At 35.5% G+C, this 19149-nt stretch overlaps 2 protein-coding genes across 2 annotated transcripts; one reads left to right on the top strand and one right to left on the bottom strand.

Moving 5' to 3' along the window:
- Positions 1 to 129: 129 nt before the first annotated feature.
- Positions 130 to 13399, bottom strand: LOC140165901 (serine/threonine/tyrosine-interacting-like protein 1). The gene is made up of 8 exons (XM_072189247.1): positions 13313 to 13399; positions 8167 to 8335; positions 5783 to 5844; positions 5003 to 5102; positions 2958 to 3240; positions 2106 to 2206; positions 1080 to 1192; positions 130 to 447 (listed from the first exon to the last, which is right to left on the bottom strand). Exons 2-8 carry the CDS (start codon positions 8270 to 8272, stop codon positions 316 to 318), a joined length of 897 nt encoding a protein of 298 aa, XP_072045348.1. The 5' UTR covers positions 8273 to 8335; positions 13313 to 13399; the 3' UTR covers positions 130 to 315.
- A 4230-nt stretch (positions 13400 to 17629) lies between these two features.
- LOC140157297 (uncharacterized) lies at positions 17630 to 18226 on the top strand. Its single transcript, XM_072180443.1, has one exon. The coding sequence runs from the start codon at positions 17630 to 17632 to the stop codon at positions 18224 to 18226; it is 597 nt and encodes a 198-aa protein (XP_072036544.1).
- Positions 18227 to 19149: the final 923 nt, after the last annotated feature.

Here is a 19149-nt window from a genome sequence, read left to right on the forward strand (position 1 = left end):
AAGAGACACATGTAGCAGATGACAAGTGCATCATTTTGATATGGATGTACACATATCACAATAAGTGAAAGTCATCTGATCCATCGGAACCATGTCTTTGATTTGATGACTAATGAAAAGTTAAAAATATTTTGCTTTGGTTCCAATTTTGGGCCAAAATTGAGCAGATTATGACACGAGCTGCCTACAGAATACTGACAATAAACCATTATTAATGACTGTTTTTCCTAACAGTATTAACATAAACTTAATAACATATCAAATACTTTTAGCAAATTACATATATAAATAAAGTCCATTATCAATGTGTGCAAGTCAATAATGTGGATCACTAACATCTGTTTTATCCTCTACACCTAGCGTTTCTTCCCATCTTGAAAGCTGCATTACAAATGTCCTATGTGGTCTGATGTTACTCTTGCAGTCTAGAAGATGTTTACATGCATGCTGAAAATGAAAGGCAGGAAAAAGGGACAAACAGTCAAAATCATGTGGTCTTTTTTGAGGCATAAATGATTATGGAGATGTATTATGTGATATACACAGTTGATATCAAACATCCATTTTTGAAGACTTGTTTCAAAACATAACATAAGTTTATTTAAGCTTTGACAAAATATTTTGCCCCAATATTTGTCAACAAAATATTTTACAATAGCATTTTGATAATATTTTTTAAAACATTGTTGTAGTGCTTTTCATATTAAATGGTTTTTTTGACCAAAACCAAAGAGATAATGTTTGAAAAAACATTTTTGTGTTTTCTGGGGTGTTATGCAGTCTGGATTCAGAGTAAATGTATTTTTATCATTGACTTTGTAGTTATAGTTGTAGTTGCAATTGTAGTCACAATTTTATAATCATTTATAATTGTAGTTGGATTATAATTACAACTACAACTATAAACTCAACTATAATTCCAACTATAACTACAACTACAATTACAACTATAAACTACAACTATAAACTTTAAAAAGTTTGAACTCCTGGATTCACTTACTCAAAACATTTTAGACTCAACCAGATTTACAAAACATAATAAATAAACAAGTAAATATAAAAAGAATGCAACATCTTACTTTGATTGGCCATTTGTAGAATGCCATGAGATATGCCAACACGATAGTAGCCCCTCTGCTTATGCCGTTGTCGCTTGCAACTAACACTACTTGATTTTTATTACGAGCTTTACCTGAAAAGACAAAAGTACACAAAAAGTATATAATTTGTATAAATGTTTGTCTTAAGAAAAAGGAGAAAACTTAAATGAAATTTAGGCACCAAAACCAAGGAACTATACGGGCACACTGACTTTTGAAGGTTAGTTAGTTTGTGATTTTGTTAACTCTGTGGAGCAAGGAAGTTGAATTCAACAGCCACTCTCAACATACGTCGACTTATAGATGGCTATATAATAATAGGCCAATGAACAAAGTTTGACCCACTTCATTAAAAACATATTATTAGCATAAAATTTATATATATATATATATATTTATGTACTTATTGGTCAATTCTTCTTAAGGTGCATTTAGAATTTCAAATAGGGTTACCTGAATGGGCGACTCCATTTGAAATCTACACTCCCTGTGTGGGAGATTAGGTCATGTCTTCCATAGGAGTTATATGTGACCCGTTCTGACAAAACTAGGAACAAGTCACATTTTGACATTTCATGATTTGAATAAAAATGTCAGCACTAGATAATGAGCTGTAAAATTATACCAAAATTATATAAATAGCATCAATACTTTTCAAGATATGGATAATTTTGTAAATGATACCTTGATATTTTTGCCAAATTGCTATTCTGAGTAATGGGCCAATTAGTTTCATGCCTTACACATGATTGAATAGGGATTATAATAGTTCAACTGTTAATTTATTGATTAAATAAACCTCTTTTTAATAAGTACTTTCAAGGATTTGAAAGTCCACTTAATCCCACAGTCAAATATCATGAAATTAAGAATTCCAAAATTTAATTTTTTATGGGAATGTCATCTTTAAAGGCCTATAACTCAAAAACATGTCTGGCGACTTGTTCCGGATTATGGATTTAAATTGCAATAGCCCATAGGAGGTATGTGGATTTCAATTCTTACCTATAAAGTCTACTGCTGTCTGGAAGTTTCCATATAGATCTGCATCTTCTTCATCTGATGCTTGCATAAATAAGAAATCATCTTCTTTCCAAGTTGCTGATCTGAAATTATTAAACAAAGAAATTATCAATTCCAAACTGATCGACTAATGAAAACTAGAGTTACAATTATCATTTTATGCAGGGACTAAAAAAACAAAATCAAAAGGCCAAGTAAAAGTATTTACCAAATTCTCTCAAATTATAGCCCCCCCTTACAAACATCCCCACCATTTTTTCAACCAAACTGTTGCATAAATGCTGGCAAAATACCATATTTTTAAACATCGATAGCCAATTTCATGATATCCATGTGGCAGCGAGCGGCCATTATTATTGAGTACAGTTTACTGTATTTGCTGAAATTCTGTATTGTTTGTGGAGCACAACAGCACTGCCAGACAGTACTAGGGATATTAAATATGGGAATTATTCGCCGTAGAAGTGACGTAATAACTACCATAGCAATAGAGGAATATAATTTTTTAATAGATCGCCCTGCACTACAAGCAGATTGCACTAATCACCTGTGTATGTCAGCAAACATAGATTGAATACAATACCGCTCTTTTCATACTAATCTTACAGGTGCGAGTGATCAGCCTTTCTTTGACATCTAATGCATCGGTTTCCCGTGAAACTTTGTAGTGCAGGGCGATATAATCAAAATTTTATTCCTTTATTGTTATGGTAGTTAATCCGATTATCTACGTCACTTCTACGACAAATTGTAGTAAAAAGACCTCTAATTAATGCCCCCCACTTTTGATTAAGTATACGATATGTTGATGAAAAATACCAGCAAGCTACTTACATATCTGGTACAACCATTCCAACATAAATGACGGCTTTAATCTTAAGGTCCTTGCACATCTGTTTACTCCCTGCTTGCATATGGTTGCCGAGATACAGTTGCCCTGGAAAGACTTCCACAGGGTAGGTCTCTAACACATCTAACTCCCGTGGCATGAACATGATCTTTTGTGTCCTTAAAAATGGATAGAGTGCCGAGAATTCCTCGTAGCCTCCTCGGAGAACTTTGACAGGATTCCGGCTACCCATGTCGGCCATTACTTGAGCGCAGGACATTGCAGGACCTGTAAGATCACAAATTAAGAATAAAATCAAGGCGATGTTCAGCACTTTGCATCAGGGTTGTAGCACTATGGACCACAATGGCCTCGTCCCAACGGCATAGTTTAATAACCTCAATTAAACACTCATAGTGCAAAATTTGACCTCAAGTTGCAAAGTATGAGTTTTTGTACCCACATTTTCTAATGAATGTACAAATGTATTGGGGTTAAAGAACTGTGCCCTGATAGATGGACATGTTGTGGATCCTTGTGTAGCTAGAAGAGTTTGAGGTGGGTGGCAAATTATTTATAAAAACTTGGTTATTTTTTATCAAGGGTCAATACTGGACACTTTTGGGAAAAATTTAGTAACATATTATACTAACATATGCAATGCTCTTCAAGTTTTTTTGTGTCATAATTGATAATTAAATGCCAGCTTAAACCCATCTCTTTCATCAAGCTTTTCCAGATTCAGATAATTAATTGCTTTTTTGTTTGTTTGTCTTTTTCATGTTTTGCACGCTCTGAGTTCCTTGGAAGATTTTGCGCCTTAAAATAACCATTTGTGACCAGCTACAACAAAACCAGGAACAATTAAGTCGCCAGACAAGTTTTTGAGTTATAGACCTTTAAAGATAAAATTTCCATAAAAAAATTAAATTTGGAAATCTTTATTTCATGGTATTTGACTGTGGGACCAAGTGGACTTTCAAATCCTTGAAAGTACTTATTAAAAAGAGGTATATTTAATCAATATTTAACAGTTGAGCTATCCCTATTTAATCCTGTGTAAGGCATGAAACTAATTGGCCCATTACATGTACTCAGAATAGCAATTTGGCAAAAATACCAAATACTATTTACAAAATTATCCAAATCTTGAAAAGTATTGATGCTATTTATATAATTTTGGTATCATTTTAAAGCTTATTGTCTAGTGCTTACATTTTTATTCAAACCATGAAATGTCAACAATGTGATTTGTTCCTGGTTTTGTCAGAACGGGTCACATTTATTATTATTATTATAATTTCATAGCTGTATTTTAATTGATTTTCAACATAATTGTGTGTGAGGGGCCCGGGGGGGTACTCAGTACAAATGACCATACGGGGACGTGCCGCAAATATGGGTAGCATTTTCAGCCTCTTGGTATATCAATGACCCCTTTTTCAAAGCCTATTTTGGTATATGAATGGGTCCTTTTTCAAAATTTTCTCAATTTTTTTTCGAAAAATAGAAAAATTTTTCCTTAATCTAGCCAAAATTTTCCCAAAATTTTGGGAAAATTTGTAAAAACTAAGACAATTTGGGTTAAATTTGGCGAAAATTTTGACTTTTGGTATATCAATGGGTCCAAATTTCTTGAAAAATTGGTATATTTATGGGTCCACTTTCAAATTCTCAGCGGCACGTCCCTACCAAAACCAAACTTGAGTACCCCCCCCCCCCCCGGGGGAGGGGGGGGTGCACTGTGAGCAAATTGCTGAGTGAAACTTGTGGAGAATACTATGAGATACTATAGGAAACTAAACATAACATATTTTTTCATAGTAATCGTTATTGGGCAGGAAAAACCTCATGTTTAATTATCATTGGCCCCTGAACATGCTTAAAGCAAAACCTCCTCTATATAACTGGTTGGCAGTTTTGTTTTAAATATGTTCAGAGGCCACAAACACATAGGAGGTTTTTCGTGCCCAACTACACAATGTGCAAGGTACCTTAGCAACAATCAATCTTTTAATTTGTCTAATAGATACTGATTTGTGCAACTCACCTTCTATCTTTATGCTATGTGTTCTATTATCCAAGATAATGACATGCATCTTGCACTCAAGCTCTGCATCATAAGGCACCAAGAACTTCCCATCTGGAGACTAAATCACAAACAAAATTGAAACATGTATTATATTTTACCCCATTAATTACAGGAATGAATACTGTGGATTTTGAACAATTCCACTTGAAAGAAAAATGGAGATGTTTAACTCACATTTTAGTGACATTTCAAAAAACAAAAAAAAGGAAAAAAAGAGGGAATGAATTGAGGATATGTTAATGTCTTTGACCACATGATATTTTCTTCTTGAACCAATTACCCCCAATCCTTTCAAGGGTTTAAGGTACATGTGAAGAGTTCAGATCTATGCAAAAAGTGTTATATCCATTTTTCTCAATTTTAGGGACTACTGGTTATAAGAAAAAAAATAGAGTGGTAAATCTCTCGTGTGGGGGTATGGCACTCGACTTTGGAAGTGATGGGGATGTGAGGACAGCAGTTCTAGAAAAATTGTGGAAAATTTGAAGAAAAATAATGAAAAAACAGGATCATTCAGTGAGAGATAATCAGAAAAGTTCCAAATTTTTTTGAAAAAAGGGGATCTTTTGGTGACAGGAAAACAAAAAAGGTTGTCATTGGGTGAGAGGGAGTTCAGTAAAACAAAATGGGGGTCATTGGGTGAGAGGGAGTTGAAAAATGGGGGTCAATGTGGCCGCACATCCCCGTCACCCTTTTATAGTGAGTGCCCCCTCCTCCCCCTGGGGTAAATCTACTTACTCTTGGTGCCAATTTTGACGTAATTATGTGACTCTCATTGTATTCATGTGTCTCTCTGGCATCTACAACAAAGCAAATATTACAAAACAAATAAAAACATTTGGTAAATAAGAGCTCTTTAAACATCCAAGTTTTCACTTAGTAAATACATGAAAAAAATGATGCTTCAAAAATTTAACAGCAGTTGGCATTTGGAATCCAAACTTGCAGCGATTTCAACAACTTCTATAAAAGTAAACAATGATACTCGCTAAATCACAGCACCTTAAAAGTTCTTTTTGTAATTTTCTGAAAACTGCATTCCTTCAGTACCACCAACCAATAAAGTTCAAGTGCACACCTAGAGAAGAAATTACACACTTCCCATAATGCATTTCTTCCCTGTAGTGATTTGCTATTCAGTGCAACATGGGTCAATTAGTGACAAGAAATACCTCAATTGCAAGATCTGGATGAGCTCTGGGCTGTTTCACAATCAGGGTACACAAGTGGGTTTCACGAGGGTGCAAAATCAGAGTATCTTAATGTGATTGTTTTTGATGTTAAAGTGGTTTAAATATATCAAATTTTCAAGTTCTAACAATTATTTAGCCACTTAACCACTATTTCTCTTTAAATATTATTTTTTAATTGGCTATATGAAGGAAAATGGCCAAATACCACAGTTTACAAACAGCATTACAATGATTTGAGACTGCCTTTTTTCAACTCCAAAGTTTTCTAATATTATTGCTGACAAATATAGCTTTCAAATGATATACAGATTGTATATTATGTAAACATCAATTTTTCGCAGAATCATGTTAACTGATGGAAATGGTTCAAATATTGAATTTGACTAAGAGAAGTTACTTGCAAGTTTATCAAAACAAGTAAAATCTACACAAATATGCATTTACATGAAGCAGTGGGTTAGTATCTTGTCTCATGTCAAGTTTGGTGGTTATACTACTTAGCGTTTTTGAGATATGAAGGAAAATGTGTCAAAAAATGTCCCCTCCTTTACATAGTTTTGTTGACTATTTGGAGCATAAAATCAAAATAATAACATTGACCAAGTGGATTTTACTATTTTTATGTCTGCTTGTATCCAACCCATCTTCCTAGGTTCACTTTTCTTTAGTTCAAACAAAGACAATCCTACTATTTGAATAAAATGCAAAAACCATTGATCGTAAAGGAGGGGACACATTTTTTTTGACAGGCTGAAATCTTAAAATTGGAATTGCAAATTATTTCTCCAAAAATCACACTTAATTATCATCAGCAGTTCCTATTATGAAATTTAACTACTTTTCACCACTCTATCAGTGTGGGAATATATAAAATTAGACAAAGTCATGATTTTGTATTATCAAGCGTAAAGGAGACATTTTTGGATGTGGCAAAAGAAAAAAATCTAGAGTGAATTTCAAAAATTGGTTCTTATCCCTACAATGGTTGCACCTTGAGCTATTAAAAATGTAATTTAAAAACATGGTACCTAACTGCAAAAATATGTTGCAGAGAGAATAATGCTGTAAAGGAGGGGACATGTTTTTTTTTACATCACTTGGTAACACTCGTCCCCACTTCGCCACTTGATGTACAATCATGATTTTTGGTACTTTAAATTACAGGATACACATGAAACTTTTCACCCACAATTTGGAAGGGTTTTAAATTGATTTATAGTGCTTCATAAAATCAAATGTAAAGAAGAGAACATTATTTTGGAGATTTTTGACAAATCTTTCTTTGGGTCGCATTTTTTCTGTAATTCAAATATGCAAATGATTTTAATTTCAAAACTTAGGTGCATATAACTACATAGAAATGTCACCTAGCAGTAAATTTAGAATTCCTTTACTATATAAATTACAGCTTTCAAGATGTGCTTTTTGAAGATGAAACATCAAAATGTCAAAAAAAGTGAACTTTTCACCATATAATGAAAAAACTAAGGCATTTGTGTGATTTCTTTAATGTGTGATTTTAAGGGGAGTAGACATACTTCATTTATAAATTAAAAGAAATCCTTCAGCTTCTTTCATTAAGCTAAGAAACATGGATTTTGAAATATGTACCCAGATTGTGAAACAGCCCTCTGCTAATTGAGGTATTTTTGTCACCATGTTGCAATGAATGTTGCATTGTGGGAAGTGTAAGATATATTCTCTGAACCATACCTATAGAAGGCCTAAAGAAAAAATTGCTTGATTATCTAAAAATACATTGTTTCCTTCATTCATTTTCAAAAAGCATTTAAATATTCCTATTACTATATCTTATCAAAAGCTGTTTTAGTAAGAAAATATATACGGTATAAAGTTAATTTTCCCAGTTCTGTGGGAATGGGTCACAATTGTGCACGATTTAAGGAAAATTCACATCCACACCCTTACCTAGTAAAAGTAAGTAGTTGGGATCGCTGACACATGGAAAAGTGCTGCCTTGCTGCAGAATGTTATATAATTCTGTCGGTTCACATATCACTATACGGTTTGCCATTGGAGTTCTGGTTCATGAACAAGCTACTTTGAAACTTTAATATCATGACATGATTGACATCCTCTGAAAATAAGATAAAACAAAACTTCAGATCATAATGTGTGTTTACAAAATGTATGTGTGTCTAGCATGTGCAGTGACGCTGATTATTGGCTGTTCACACTATCTGTCAATAGTCGACAACAGTATTACAGAAGCGTTCGTACGTACGTACCAGCTGGGGTGGGGGTTGCAAGTTATCCCCTGGCTCGAAAAACTGGGACAAAATTGATTAAGGGACCGTTCACAAACAATAGTAATGGGGGCCTGATGCAAAAAGGGGCCCTGAAAGTGTTTACCCCTCTGAAGGGGGGCCTTTAAAAAAAATCACCTTAATTGTTTTCGTAGTTTACACTATTTTCTATGGGGTTGACGTTACACTTGACGGTACATTTTTCATGGCCAAAGGGGGGCCCCTGATATTAATGATAGTTCAAAATGGGGGCCCTGAAAAAATGTAAATTTTTCAATTTGCATCAGGCCCCCCCTTTACAAGTGTTTGTGAACAGTCCCTAACAGAATATTAGTTACAGTTGTAATATCAATTTTATTTTGGCCTAGTTTTAAGCCACAATTGTCCTTATGTACATATTTATTACCAGTAAAGTCATTTTAGGGGCAGTGCAAAATTATGAGCCATAGGGTAAAATTGGTAGGCAAAGATATTTTGGCAGGCCGAGGAGGGGGTGGAAAGCAATTTTTTGCAGGCCAAGAGGTGGGGAAGCAATTTTTGGCAAGCCATGTATGGAAATTTTACCTGCGGCTAATAATAGCACAGCCCCTTAGTTGCAGGTCACCCAAACGATTTGGAAATGTTGCTGCCCCCAGCTCATGGCCCCGGTATGTCCCTAGATAGCAAAACATATCTCCGTTTAAAAGGAATTTGGCATGACAATGGTAGCGATGCAATACTGAATACCGGTGCTCAAGTGCATTTTAGGGATTGGTCACCCACCTTTGCACAGTATTTTTTGTGGGCCTAAAAGCACATCAGACACACCAAATTGCAATCTGAATATATGAGGAATGTATGTAGCTGGGACTCCAGGAAAAGCTGACCATCATTATGAAAACTTTGACCTTTTGTATTGAAGATATACACATATAAAGTCTCCAAATTTTTAGGTCTTTAATGAAAATTCAGAATTGCGCCACGCAGTAAAAGCGATGTCAAACATGCTTGAAAATGCATGATACGCTAGCGTAAATTACCGTCAAAAACGAGTGTACATCAAGCGCTTGTGCTACATGAAAACTTCAGAGCTGGCATCACCAGTTTTGTTACCAGCTCTTTTTTAACATAATAACTAAGTAGGTATGAAAGGTGAATTCAAATTTGCCATCAAACCACAACATTTTATATATCAAATTACAGCCCTTGAGTAAAGAAAGCCAAAACGGAAAACCATTTTGTCATATATAGCACTTTCCGTAGCAAAGTTACATCTTGTCAAAGATTGACTTTCATCAAAAAGATTCAGCTAACAAAACAGCATTTCGGTGGTGTTTCTAGATCTTAGTCTCATGATGATAGCAGCTTTTCTATGTGGAACTGCTATCAAAATCCCTCTAAAATTCCATGTGCAATTGTCTCATCACCCAAAAAATCATATTTGGGTCAAGTGAAGTATAGACAACATATTTATGTAGGTTTCCTTGAGCTAGCTGTTCTTTTAAATTTCTATGTAAATATATATTGTGTTTGGGCCCCAGTTTAGGCCATTTTGGCTGACTAGCAAATGTGTTAACTGAGGTTTGCCTCTCATACCTAAACTTAGTTCCAGTAACTGTAACTCAGAATACTGAGTTATCGGGCACTCTATTGACATCTGTTCCACAAATAAGAAACATCACAATATGTGGGCTCATTTTGGGCTCCAAGGATGTAGCTAAGGATCGAACTCTCTCGAGGACGGTTTGGGCCTGCATGGATGATTTTAATCCCATTTTACCATGGTTTGGGCGTACATGGATGATTTTAATCCCATTGTACGAAGTTGAAGTAATTGATCTACACTGATCTCATCTTTTGGGTGGGTTCAACATTCCCTGAGTTGGCAAAACATCAATACAAACTATCAGTCCACTTTTCCTATTCCACTCCGTATTAAACCAGATGACCTCTACAAACCCCTGCGTGCTACGCTATAGGACCAGCAACAGCCGTCGGCGGTTTAGTGTTAAAATCGGGAAAATTGTAATAGTCACAATTTATGCTAAGGTGGATATGGATTTCATATACATTTGTACACTTCGTGTATTTTTTTCGTGAATTTTGATGGCTGTTATACACACCACCCGATTTTTTTTGTATTAAAAATACGACAAAATCACCCATACCACAAAACACACAACCTTGCATAGGACTGAGCTAGTCTCGCAATGCACCAGCAGGTCTCTGCAGAAAAACTGCGCTGGAAAAGGACTGTGGCGTCACAGCAAATATGCTAAGGTGGCTGAACCTAGACAATGGTTTATATTAACTAAATTTACCCTTTTTTACTTCAACATTCAACAAGTAAACTATAAGCTCCGCCCATCAGTTTCAAATTGATAATGGTAAGATAAATCCAGTAAGTTTTCAGGTCAAAATTTCTCTGCTTGTCAGGTCACGTTCACTCAAGGTTATTGAACGTTGCTCTGCACATAGAATATTTTGGTTGGTTCCAGTTTTTAGCGGGTATGATTTTGTAAATTTTTTATCTAAGTGGCATAGTTTTATATGCTGCTTTTTTGTTTAACAAATAGTGATTACTGTTACTTTATATATTTGTCTTTGGATGAACTACAGAAAACATATCAGGTACTATACACTTTACATTTCAGCGAATAAAAGCTATATATTTTTCTACTCTTTGTAACCAACCACCTACTCGTGTGAATAATGGTACAGTCTGAACGGAGATGGTAAATGGTAGCAAGGTCGTCCTTCGGTTAAATTGCTGTTGAACCTGGTACATCATGGAAGGTCCCGGTTAACCCAAATTAATAGACGTTCCTGGGACAAAGGTCGCACCTATGTGTCGCACAGTAGAAAGATTGAATTGTGCAATCTTCATGGGAGTAATTTACTTAGTGCAAAAGTGGTGAAAATATTGCTCTGATTTGGATTTATCATATGGAGCAGCATTCTCCTTGTGATATTTCTACACTGTATAGAGAGGGTCTACTAAGGTAAAACTGACAAATGCAAGGTATATTTTTTGATGCTTGAAATTTGGATTTCTTAAACGTACTATGTACCGCTGCAAGACTTCAGGTCCGTAGATGTCATTATGTTTATGATAAAGACTGAAGTGACTAACCTAAACTAAAGTTTGTCTCTCATACCTACAAGGTCAAGGTCAAGGCGAAGGTCTGCCAAGGATGTTTTGGCATGCCGGGGGGGGCAATCAGTTTTGGGATGGGGGGGGGGGGGAAGGTTTATTTGTCACGCCCAGAGCAGAGGGTGAGGGTGGACATTTTTGGCGAACCTATTTGAAATTTGTCCAGGGGCAGATAGTATCATAGTTATTGTGACGTACACATAGAGGAAAGAGATAAACAGAGAAAGTACCACCAGTCAAAGTCCCGTGTATTGTATGCTACCAGCTCTCGATATTCATGAGGGCCGATTGTTCGATCGTGCCGTGTCAAACAATCACGCCAGCGCGGCGTGCCTTCGTGTATGAGCGTTAGGGGTGTGATTTCCGGGTAATGTTGTACCTGGCGCATTTTTCGGGCAGGTAACCGGGTACCCGAAATTGCACACAAAAATTTTTTTTTTTTTTTTTCAAATTCAAAGTATTTTTTTCGGTTTTGTAGTGTCTCTGGACCTAGACCTAAATGCTAGGATCATTCATGGTTGACCTGGAAAAAAAATGGAATTTTGCACATTGTTTTGTGTTTTTAATATGAAAATTGATACATAGTTTTCAATGTTAAAAACACAAAACAATGTGCAAAATTCAATTTTTTATTTTTTTTAGGTCAACCATAATACAAGAATTTAGGTCTAGGTCCTGAGACACTAAAAAACTAAAAAAAAAAAAAAAAAATTTTTTTTTTTTTAAATTTCGGTACCGGGCAGGGAATTTCCTGCCCGGTAATACTATTACTAATAGGATTATCGGGCGGGACTCGAATTCCCGGGACTCACTCACACCCTTAATGAGCGTTGTGTGCTTTCGCGATAGACCATGAAAATACGCAGTAATTGCGTAGCAGTCTCGCCTGTCGCATTTCATGGAACAATCGGCCCTCATTATCGGATGAGGCGGAGACTTTGACTGGTGGTACACGCTCAGGGCTGTCAACTCTCATGCATTGGCCGTGAGTCTCACGCATTGGGTCACTTTCTCACGCCAAGGTAGTAAAATCTCACGCCCAGGTAATAAATCTCACACAAAAAGCTGAAAAATGAGTAAAGTCTCACGCATCGTCATGAAAAATTTGCTGTTCCTATTGCTATAATGCTATTAAATCTTCAGTCGGGCTATTAGATTTTAAGCCCATATAGCCTATCGGGCTACTGATAATCACTGCCATGTTTAAATTTCACATGTATGACAATTTAAGTAAATTGGGTGTAAATTGTGTATAAATGGAGTAAGACAAAAAGAATGTGTTCGCAAATTATGTGTTACTGTTATGTTACTCACTTAGGCCGTAACTGAATACATGGAATAATCGGTGAATGCTAGCTTGGTTCAATTAATTTTGCGAACGCAACATCTTTTCTCCTGGGCTACTTAATTTCCTTCTGGGCTATCAGAAAATATGGCTGGATAGCCCGGATGGCTATCAGAGAATGATCCCTTATTGATACCCCTGCGACGTATTACATGGCTGCCGAATTTTGACACCGTTTTTACAGCAGCATTCAACCCACTGCAAATGGGATGAAATAGGTCATTCGCAACTACAAAAAAACATACGTAATGTATTCTCTTGAGCATCTTCCAAACACTGAAATTGTATTACATGAATTCGTTTAAATGTATTTGTATTTATGCAATTTACCTCGTTGGTGCTGGTGCCAGTGGAGCCACGGTAAGCTTCTCTCGTTGCCAATGGTTTCATTCGCAGTGTTTGAAGTTCCAAGGTGACACTCTCCGTACAAACCAATGCGGTTCACAAATTTCAACGAAAACCGCCAAAAGAGAACTATCACTGGGATACGCTAAATTGCGGAACTTCCAGTAGAGTGATTGAGCCTGATTTTGGTGAAGGGGGGAGGAGTAAGTTAAATTGGAATAACAAGGTAATCCATGTATTCCAGCCGTTCAAGGTACCTATGAATAACAAGCAGGTGACGTATTTACCAACTATTAAGGATGTTATGGTCGCTTATTTCGACGACCCATGAAAATATAATAATAGTTAATGGTAAATAATAATTAATAATAATAGCAATAAAATAAATAATAATAATAGGCCTAATAACAATAATAATAAAAATAATAATAATAATAAAACCCGGCGTGAAACGTGTTTTTTATTTTACTTGGCCTAAAATATAATAATAAATAATAATAATAATAATAATAATAATAGTAATAATAATAATAATAATAATAATAATAACAATAATAATAATAATAATTGATAATAATAATGTTAAATGATCATTAATAATAGGCATAATAATAATAATTAATAAATAGGCCTAAATAATATTAATTTGATATTGCACCCTTCCTCCATCCCAAAATGTGGTGGGGACAAGTCCCCCTGCCCCTCCCGGGATTGACGCTCATGATTGGATGATTGATTGAGTTCAGTGGCTTATCCCCCTCCCCCGGTCCCCTCAGTCCCCCACCCTTTCCCGTGGGATGCTGGCTGCCCTGATATTTAAGATAGGCCTATGCCTTTTTAGCTTATATTTTTCCCCAGGCCCGTAACCAGGAGGGCTGGGGACGACCAACCCCCATCCCAAAATACCCAAAAAGTCCCATTCGAAAATATTGGGGTTTTTTAGCCCTTTTTGGTCAAAAAATGTCCAAATTTTGGACTAAATCCGCCCAGTCCAAAAAGGCCAAAATTTTGAAGAAAAAAAAAAGTCCACTTTTTCAAAATCACCTCCCCCCCAAAAAAAATCCTGGTTACGGGCCTGTTCCCCACCCCCCTCCTTAAAGGGGGCTAGGCCTAATTTAATTCCTGCATGAATGTTTCCAATAAATATCTACTGCTGATAGCAAGTAGATTTCACTACGCCATCTACTACTGATTGCAAGTACTTTAGTTTATCATCAATGCGATATCTGCTGCTGATAGCAAGTACACGTAGTTCATCAATGTCCTATTTAGGCTGATAGCAAGTAGTTCATCAATTCGCTATCTAATGGTGATAGCAAGAAAGTTGCCAATGCGCTAACTGCTAACAGCAAATAATTCATCAATGCGTTATCTAATGCTGAGAGCAAGTACTTCATCAATGTCCTGATAGCAAGTACTTCATCAATCGCCATCTACTGTTGGTAGCAAGTAGTTCGTGAATAAGCTATCTATACTGCTTATAGCAAGTAGATTTCACTCCGCCATCTACTGCTTATAGCACGCAGTTCATCAATTCACTATCTACTGCTGATAATAGATATACAGCCTATTCACTGTGACATCTACTACTGGTAGCAAGTAGTTCATCAATACCCTATCTGCAGTTGATAGCAAGTAGATCAGCAATGCGCTATCTGCTTCTGATAACAAGTTGTTCATCCATGCCCTATCTACTGCTGATAGCAAGTAATTCACCAATGCCTTATCTACTGCTGATAGAAAGTAGTTCATCAATGCCTTATCTACTGCTGATAGCAAGTAGTCCATCAATGCCTTATCTACTGCTGATAGAAAGTAGTTCATCAATACGCTATCTACTACTGATAGCAAGCAGTTCATCAATGCGCTATCTACTGCTGATAGCAAGCAGTTCATCAATGCGCTATCTACTGCTGATAGCAAGCAGTTCATCAATGCCCTATCTACTGCTGATAGCAAGCAGTTCATTAATGCGCTATCTACTGCTGATAGCAAGTAGTGTATCAATTCCCTATCTACTGCTGATAGCAAGCAGTTCATTAATGCGCTATCTACTGCTGATAGCAAGTAGTTCATTAATACGCTATCTACTGCTGATAGCAAGCAGTTCACCAATGGGATGCTGCTGATAGCAAACAATTCATCAATGCGCTATCTACTGCTGACAGCAAGTGGTTCATCAATGCCATATCTACTGCTGATAGCAAGCAATTCATCAATGCGCTATCTACTGCTGATAGCAAGCAGTTCATCAATGCGCTATCTACTTCTGATAGCAAGCAGTTCATCAATGCGCTATCTTCAATGCGCTATCTACTTTTGATAGCAAGCAGTTCATCAATGCGCTATCTACTGCTGATAGAAAGTATTACGTCGATGCGATATCTATATACTTCTGAAAGAAAATCATTCATCAACTATATACGAAATATGGAAAAAAGAACTGGCTAATTTCTTAAATTAATGCGCGCCGCAAAACAAACAAACAAACAAACGATGTTATTTTATCTTAATTTATATTTTAATATATTATTTTTTAATTTAATTTAATTTAATTTAATTTAATTTAATTTAATTTAATTTAATTTAATTAAAGAAATGGAGCTCAGACAAACTGGCATTATAATAAAGGAGAGAAAAATCAGAACCGTTCGGATTCGAACCAGCGTGCACTAACGATTACATGTCGTTGGCTCACCACCACACGCCATTTAATTTAATTTAATTTTATAGGCCTATTATTTTATTTTAATATAATTTAATTTAATATAATTTAATATAATTTAATTTAATTTAATTTAATTTAATTTAATTTAATTTAATTTAATTTAATTTAATTTAAATTTATTTTATTTTATTTTATTTTATTTTATTTTATTTTATTTTATTTTATTTTATTCAATTTTATTCAATTTAATTCAATTTAATTCAATTCAATTCAATTCAATTCAGTTCAGTTCAATTTAATTTAATTTTATTTAATTTAATCTATTTTATTTTATTTTATTTTATTTTATTTTATTTTATTTTATTTTATTTTATTTTATTTATTTTACTACTTTAATTAATTTCAATTTCAATTTAGTTTAGTTTTTATTTTATTTATTTATTTGCATTTGATCGATTGATATAGTCAAGTGTCCAGGTCAAGTAGGTAGGTCAAGTGTAGGCCTATTCTATAATTTTCGATTCAGCTTTCAAGCTTCTAATTAGACCATTGCAATTGAAATCCATACACCCCATGTAGAAGGCATGACCTTAATCTGCCACACAGGGAGTGTAGGTTTCAAAATGAGTCAACCTTTCAGGTGACCCTTTTGAAATTCACACTCCCTGTGTGGAAGATTAAGGTCATGTATTCCATAAGGGGTGTATGGATTCCAATTGGAATTACCAATTGAGCATGCGCAGATGTGATGACGCAATTGACCAATTTAGACCAAGTGGCGCGATAAAGGTGATGGAAACTGGTGAAGGATCGTCTTAACATTTGCAAATTTTCAGTGTCAAATTGGTAAGCAATCTGGTTTATTTTATCATTTATCTGCTTTAATTTTGTTCACAGTCACGTCAGTATTATGATAAAAAGTTTAACTTGTAATGATACGAATAAAATGACGGTAAATTTCGGACAGGGATCTCAGGTTAATATGTGCCACGGTATGAAACAAAATAATAAAATGAATAAACAAAACAAGAAAATAAATCACCATCTTTCTGTCATCTATCATCATCATCCATCATCGTCATTATTATCATTATCATCATCGTCAGATCATCATAGACTTAGACGACAAAGGTAATGCGTAAAATTGTGACGTTCATCATTGTTCGTGGTCGATTTGCCAATTTCTGTCCGTTTTAATAACATGCATATTTATTTTCCAGGAACAACATGACTTACGTAATGTACAAAAGACGTTTGGAGCGACTTTATAAGAAGACAATGGAAAACAGGAGACTGAAATCTTGCTGGACATCGCTGCAGTGTACACACCATTGTTCTTAAAAAAGTTAAGTAGCCCTATATCCCATTCTGTTAAAATTTGCTATTTGTCACTGCCATTACCACAAAACCCATGCAGAACAGGGAAAAGTGGAATTGTTTTTAATTGTACATTTCTCGAAATTGCATGACATGACATATCTATTGCACCCTTGATAAATTGTACCATATCTTCAAAAGCATCCACGGTACGAAAACAAATGATCATAAATTATGCCTCCATCTAAATGTTCAGATTTCATCAGGTAAATGATAATGTGAAACTGATGAAATTCAATTGCCAAAAATGTTTTGTTATGACTTTAACTCATGCTAGAGCTCCTAAGCAGTTTTCTTACACACTCAGCGGTGTCACATTGTCTGTTGTTAGTAATCATCCATATCTTGGTGTATCCATATCCAACAAACTAAACTGGAACAGTCATATTCAAAATATCTGTGCAAAAGCAAACCGTTCATTAGGCTTCATAAAACGTAATCTTTATTCATGTAACCAATCCACCAAACTTACAGCATACAGATCACTAGTCCGGCCGCAAGTTGAATATTCCTCATCCGTCTGGGATCCGCACACAAAAAAGAACATAGACCAGCTGGAGAGAGTGCAGAAAAGAGCGGCACGATTCATCCTCAATGATTATAAATCTAAATCTCCCGGTTGTGCGACCCAGATGGTCAAAGATCTGGAACTAGAACCACTCAGCACCAGGAGGAAGGCTAGAAGACTCTGCGTATTCCAGCAAGCAAGACTAGGCGACCTGTCCCTGCCCATCGGAAACCTTCTACAGCCCGTCCAGCGCCAGTCGCGGCATCATCATCCAGAATCCTATTCAACCATATCAGCCAACAAAGACTGTTACCGAGATCTCATTTATACCAAAGACAATACGTGATTGGAACTCTCTTCCACCTCACCTAATCAGTATCACAAAACCGGAACCCTTCAAAACAGCAGTAACAAAATATCTAAGCAACCAAGACTAAGCGAGAATTTCAAAAACCACAGCGCAGATCACACATCCTGGCCGTTTGTCTCCATCTTGGAGTGTTGGGCAGTACCAAACTCAAGACTCAAGACAAGACTCGGCGCTGGAATTGTTGCCTGTTTTTACCTCGGGATTCCGAAATCATGTTCATAATATTGGATTCTGACACAATTTACACCAACGTAGACTTCTATTTTACATGGTGTTTTATTTTATTATTTAAATGTACATTGTAATTGTTTGAACATTTTAATTCTCAGAAAAAACAAGGGCCTTAATTTGAGCAATTTTACATTTATCATCGCTCGTCGTGTGCATTGTGTTAACTTTGCCATTCAAGTATTTCTAACGTATAGAAGACCACACTGATTCCAAACTTGATGTTCGTCACCTCTAACTGATAATGAAATCAAACATTTTGGCACTTTATAATCTTTTGAGAATTATTGAATAAGTAGGTTGAAATTCATTTCATGATACTGAAGCTCAGAATTGATTCTATGCATATATCAGACAATTATCATCGTCAGGTTATTTGGCGATTGAAAGTAATGGACCTTGAGTATATATCGTACAGAATATTGGGTTTACTAGTCTTCCTGTAATTTTAGTAGTTTTGATTATGAACACTACTTCTGGTGAATTGTGTTTGGTTAAACCTTGTTGCTGCAAAACTAGATGTTATATTTACGCCTATACCTTAAAATGTGGTGCATTATTAGACCTATACAATCAATTACATTTCTGATCATAGTATTGAGGGCGATGAAATCCACACGCGTTAATGAGTTTCATAAAATCGTGGAAAGAACGTGCAAATATGATTTCAA

This window comes from Amphiura filiformis, chromosome 1, assembly GCF_039555335.1.
Source record: "Amphiura filiformis chromosome 1, Afil_fr2py, whole genome shotgun sequence".
NCBI classification, from domain to species: domain Eukaryota; kingdom Metazoa; phylum Echinodermata; class Ophiuroidea; order Amphilepidida; family Amphiuridae; genus Amphiura; species Amphiura filiformis.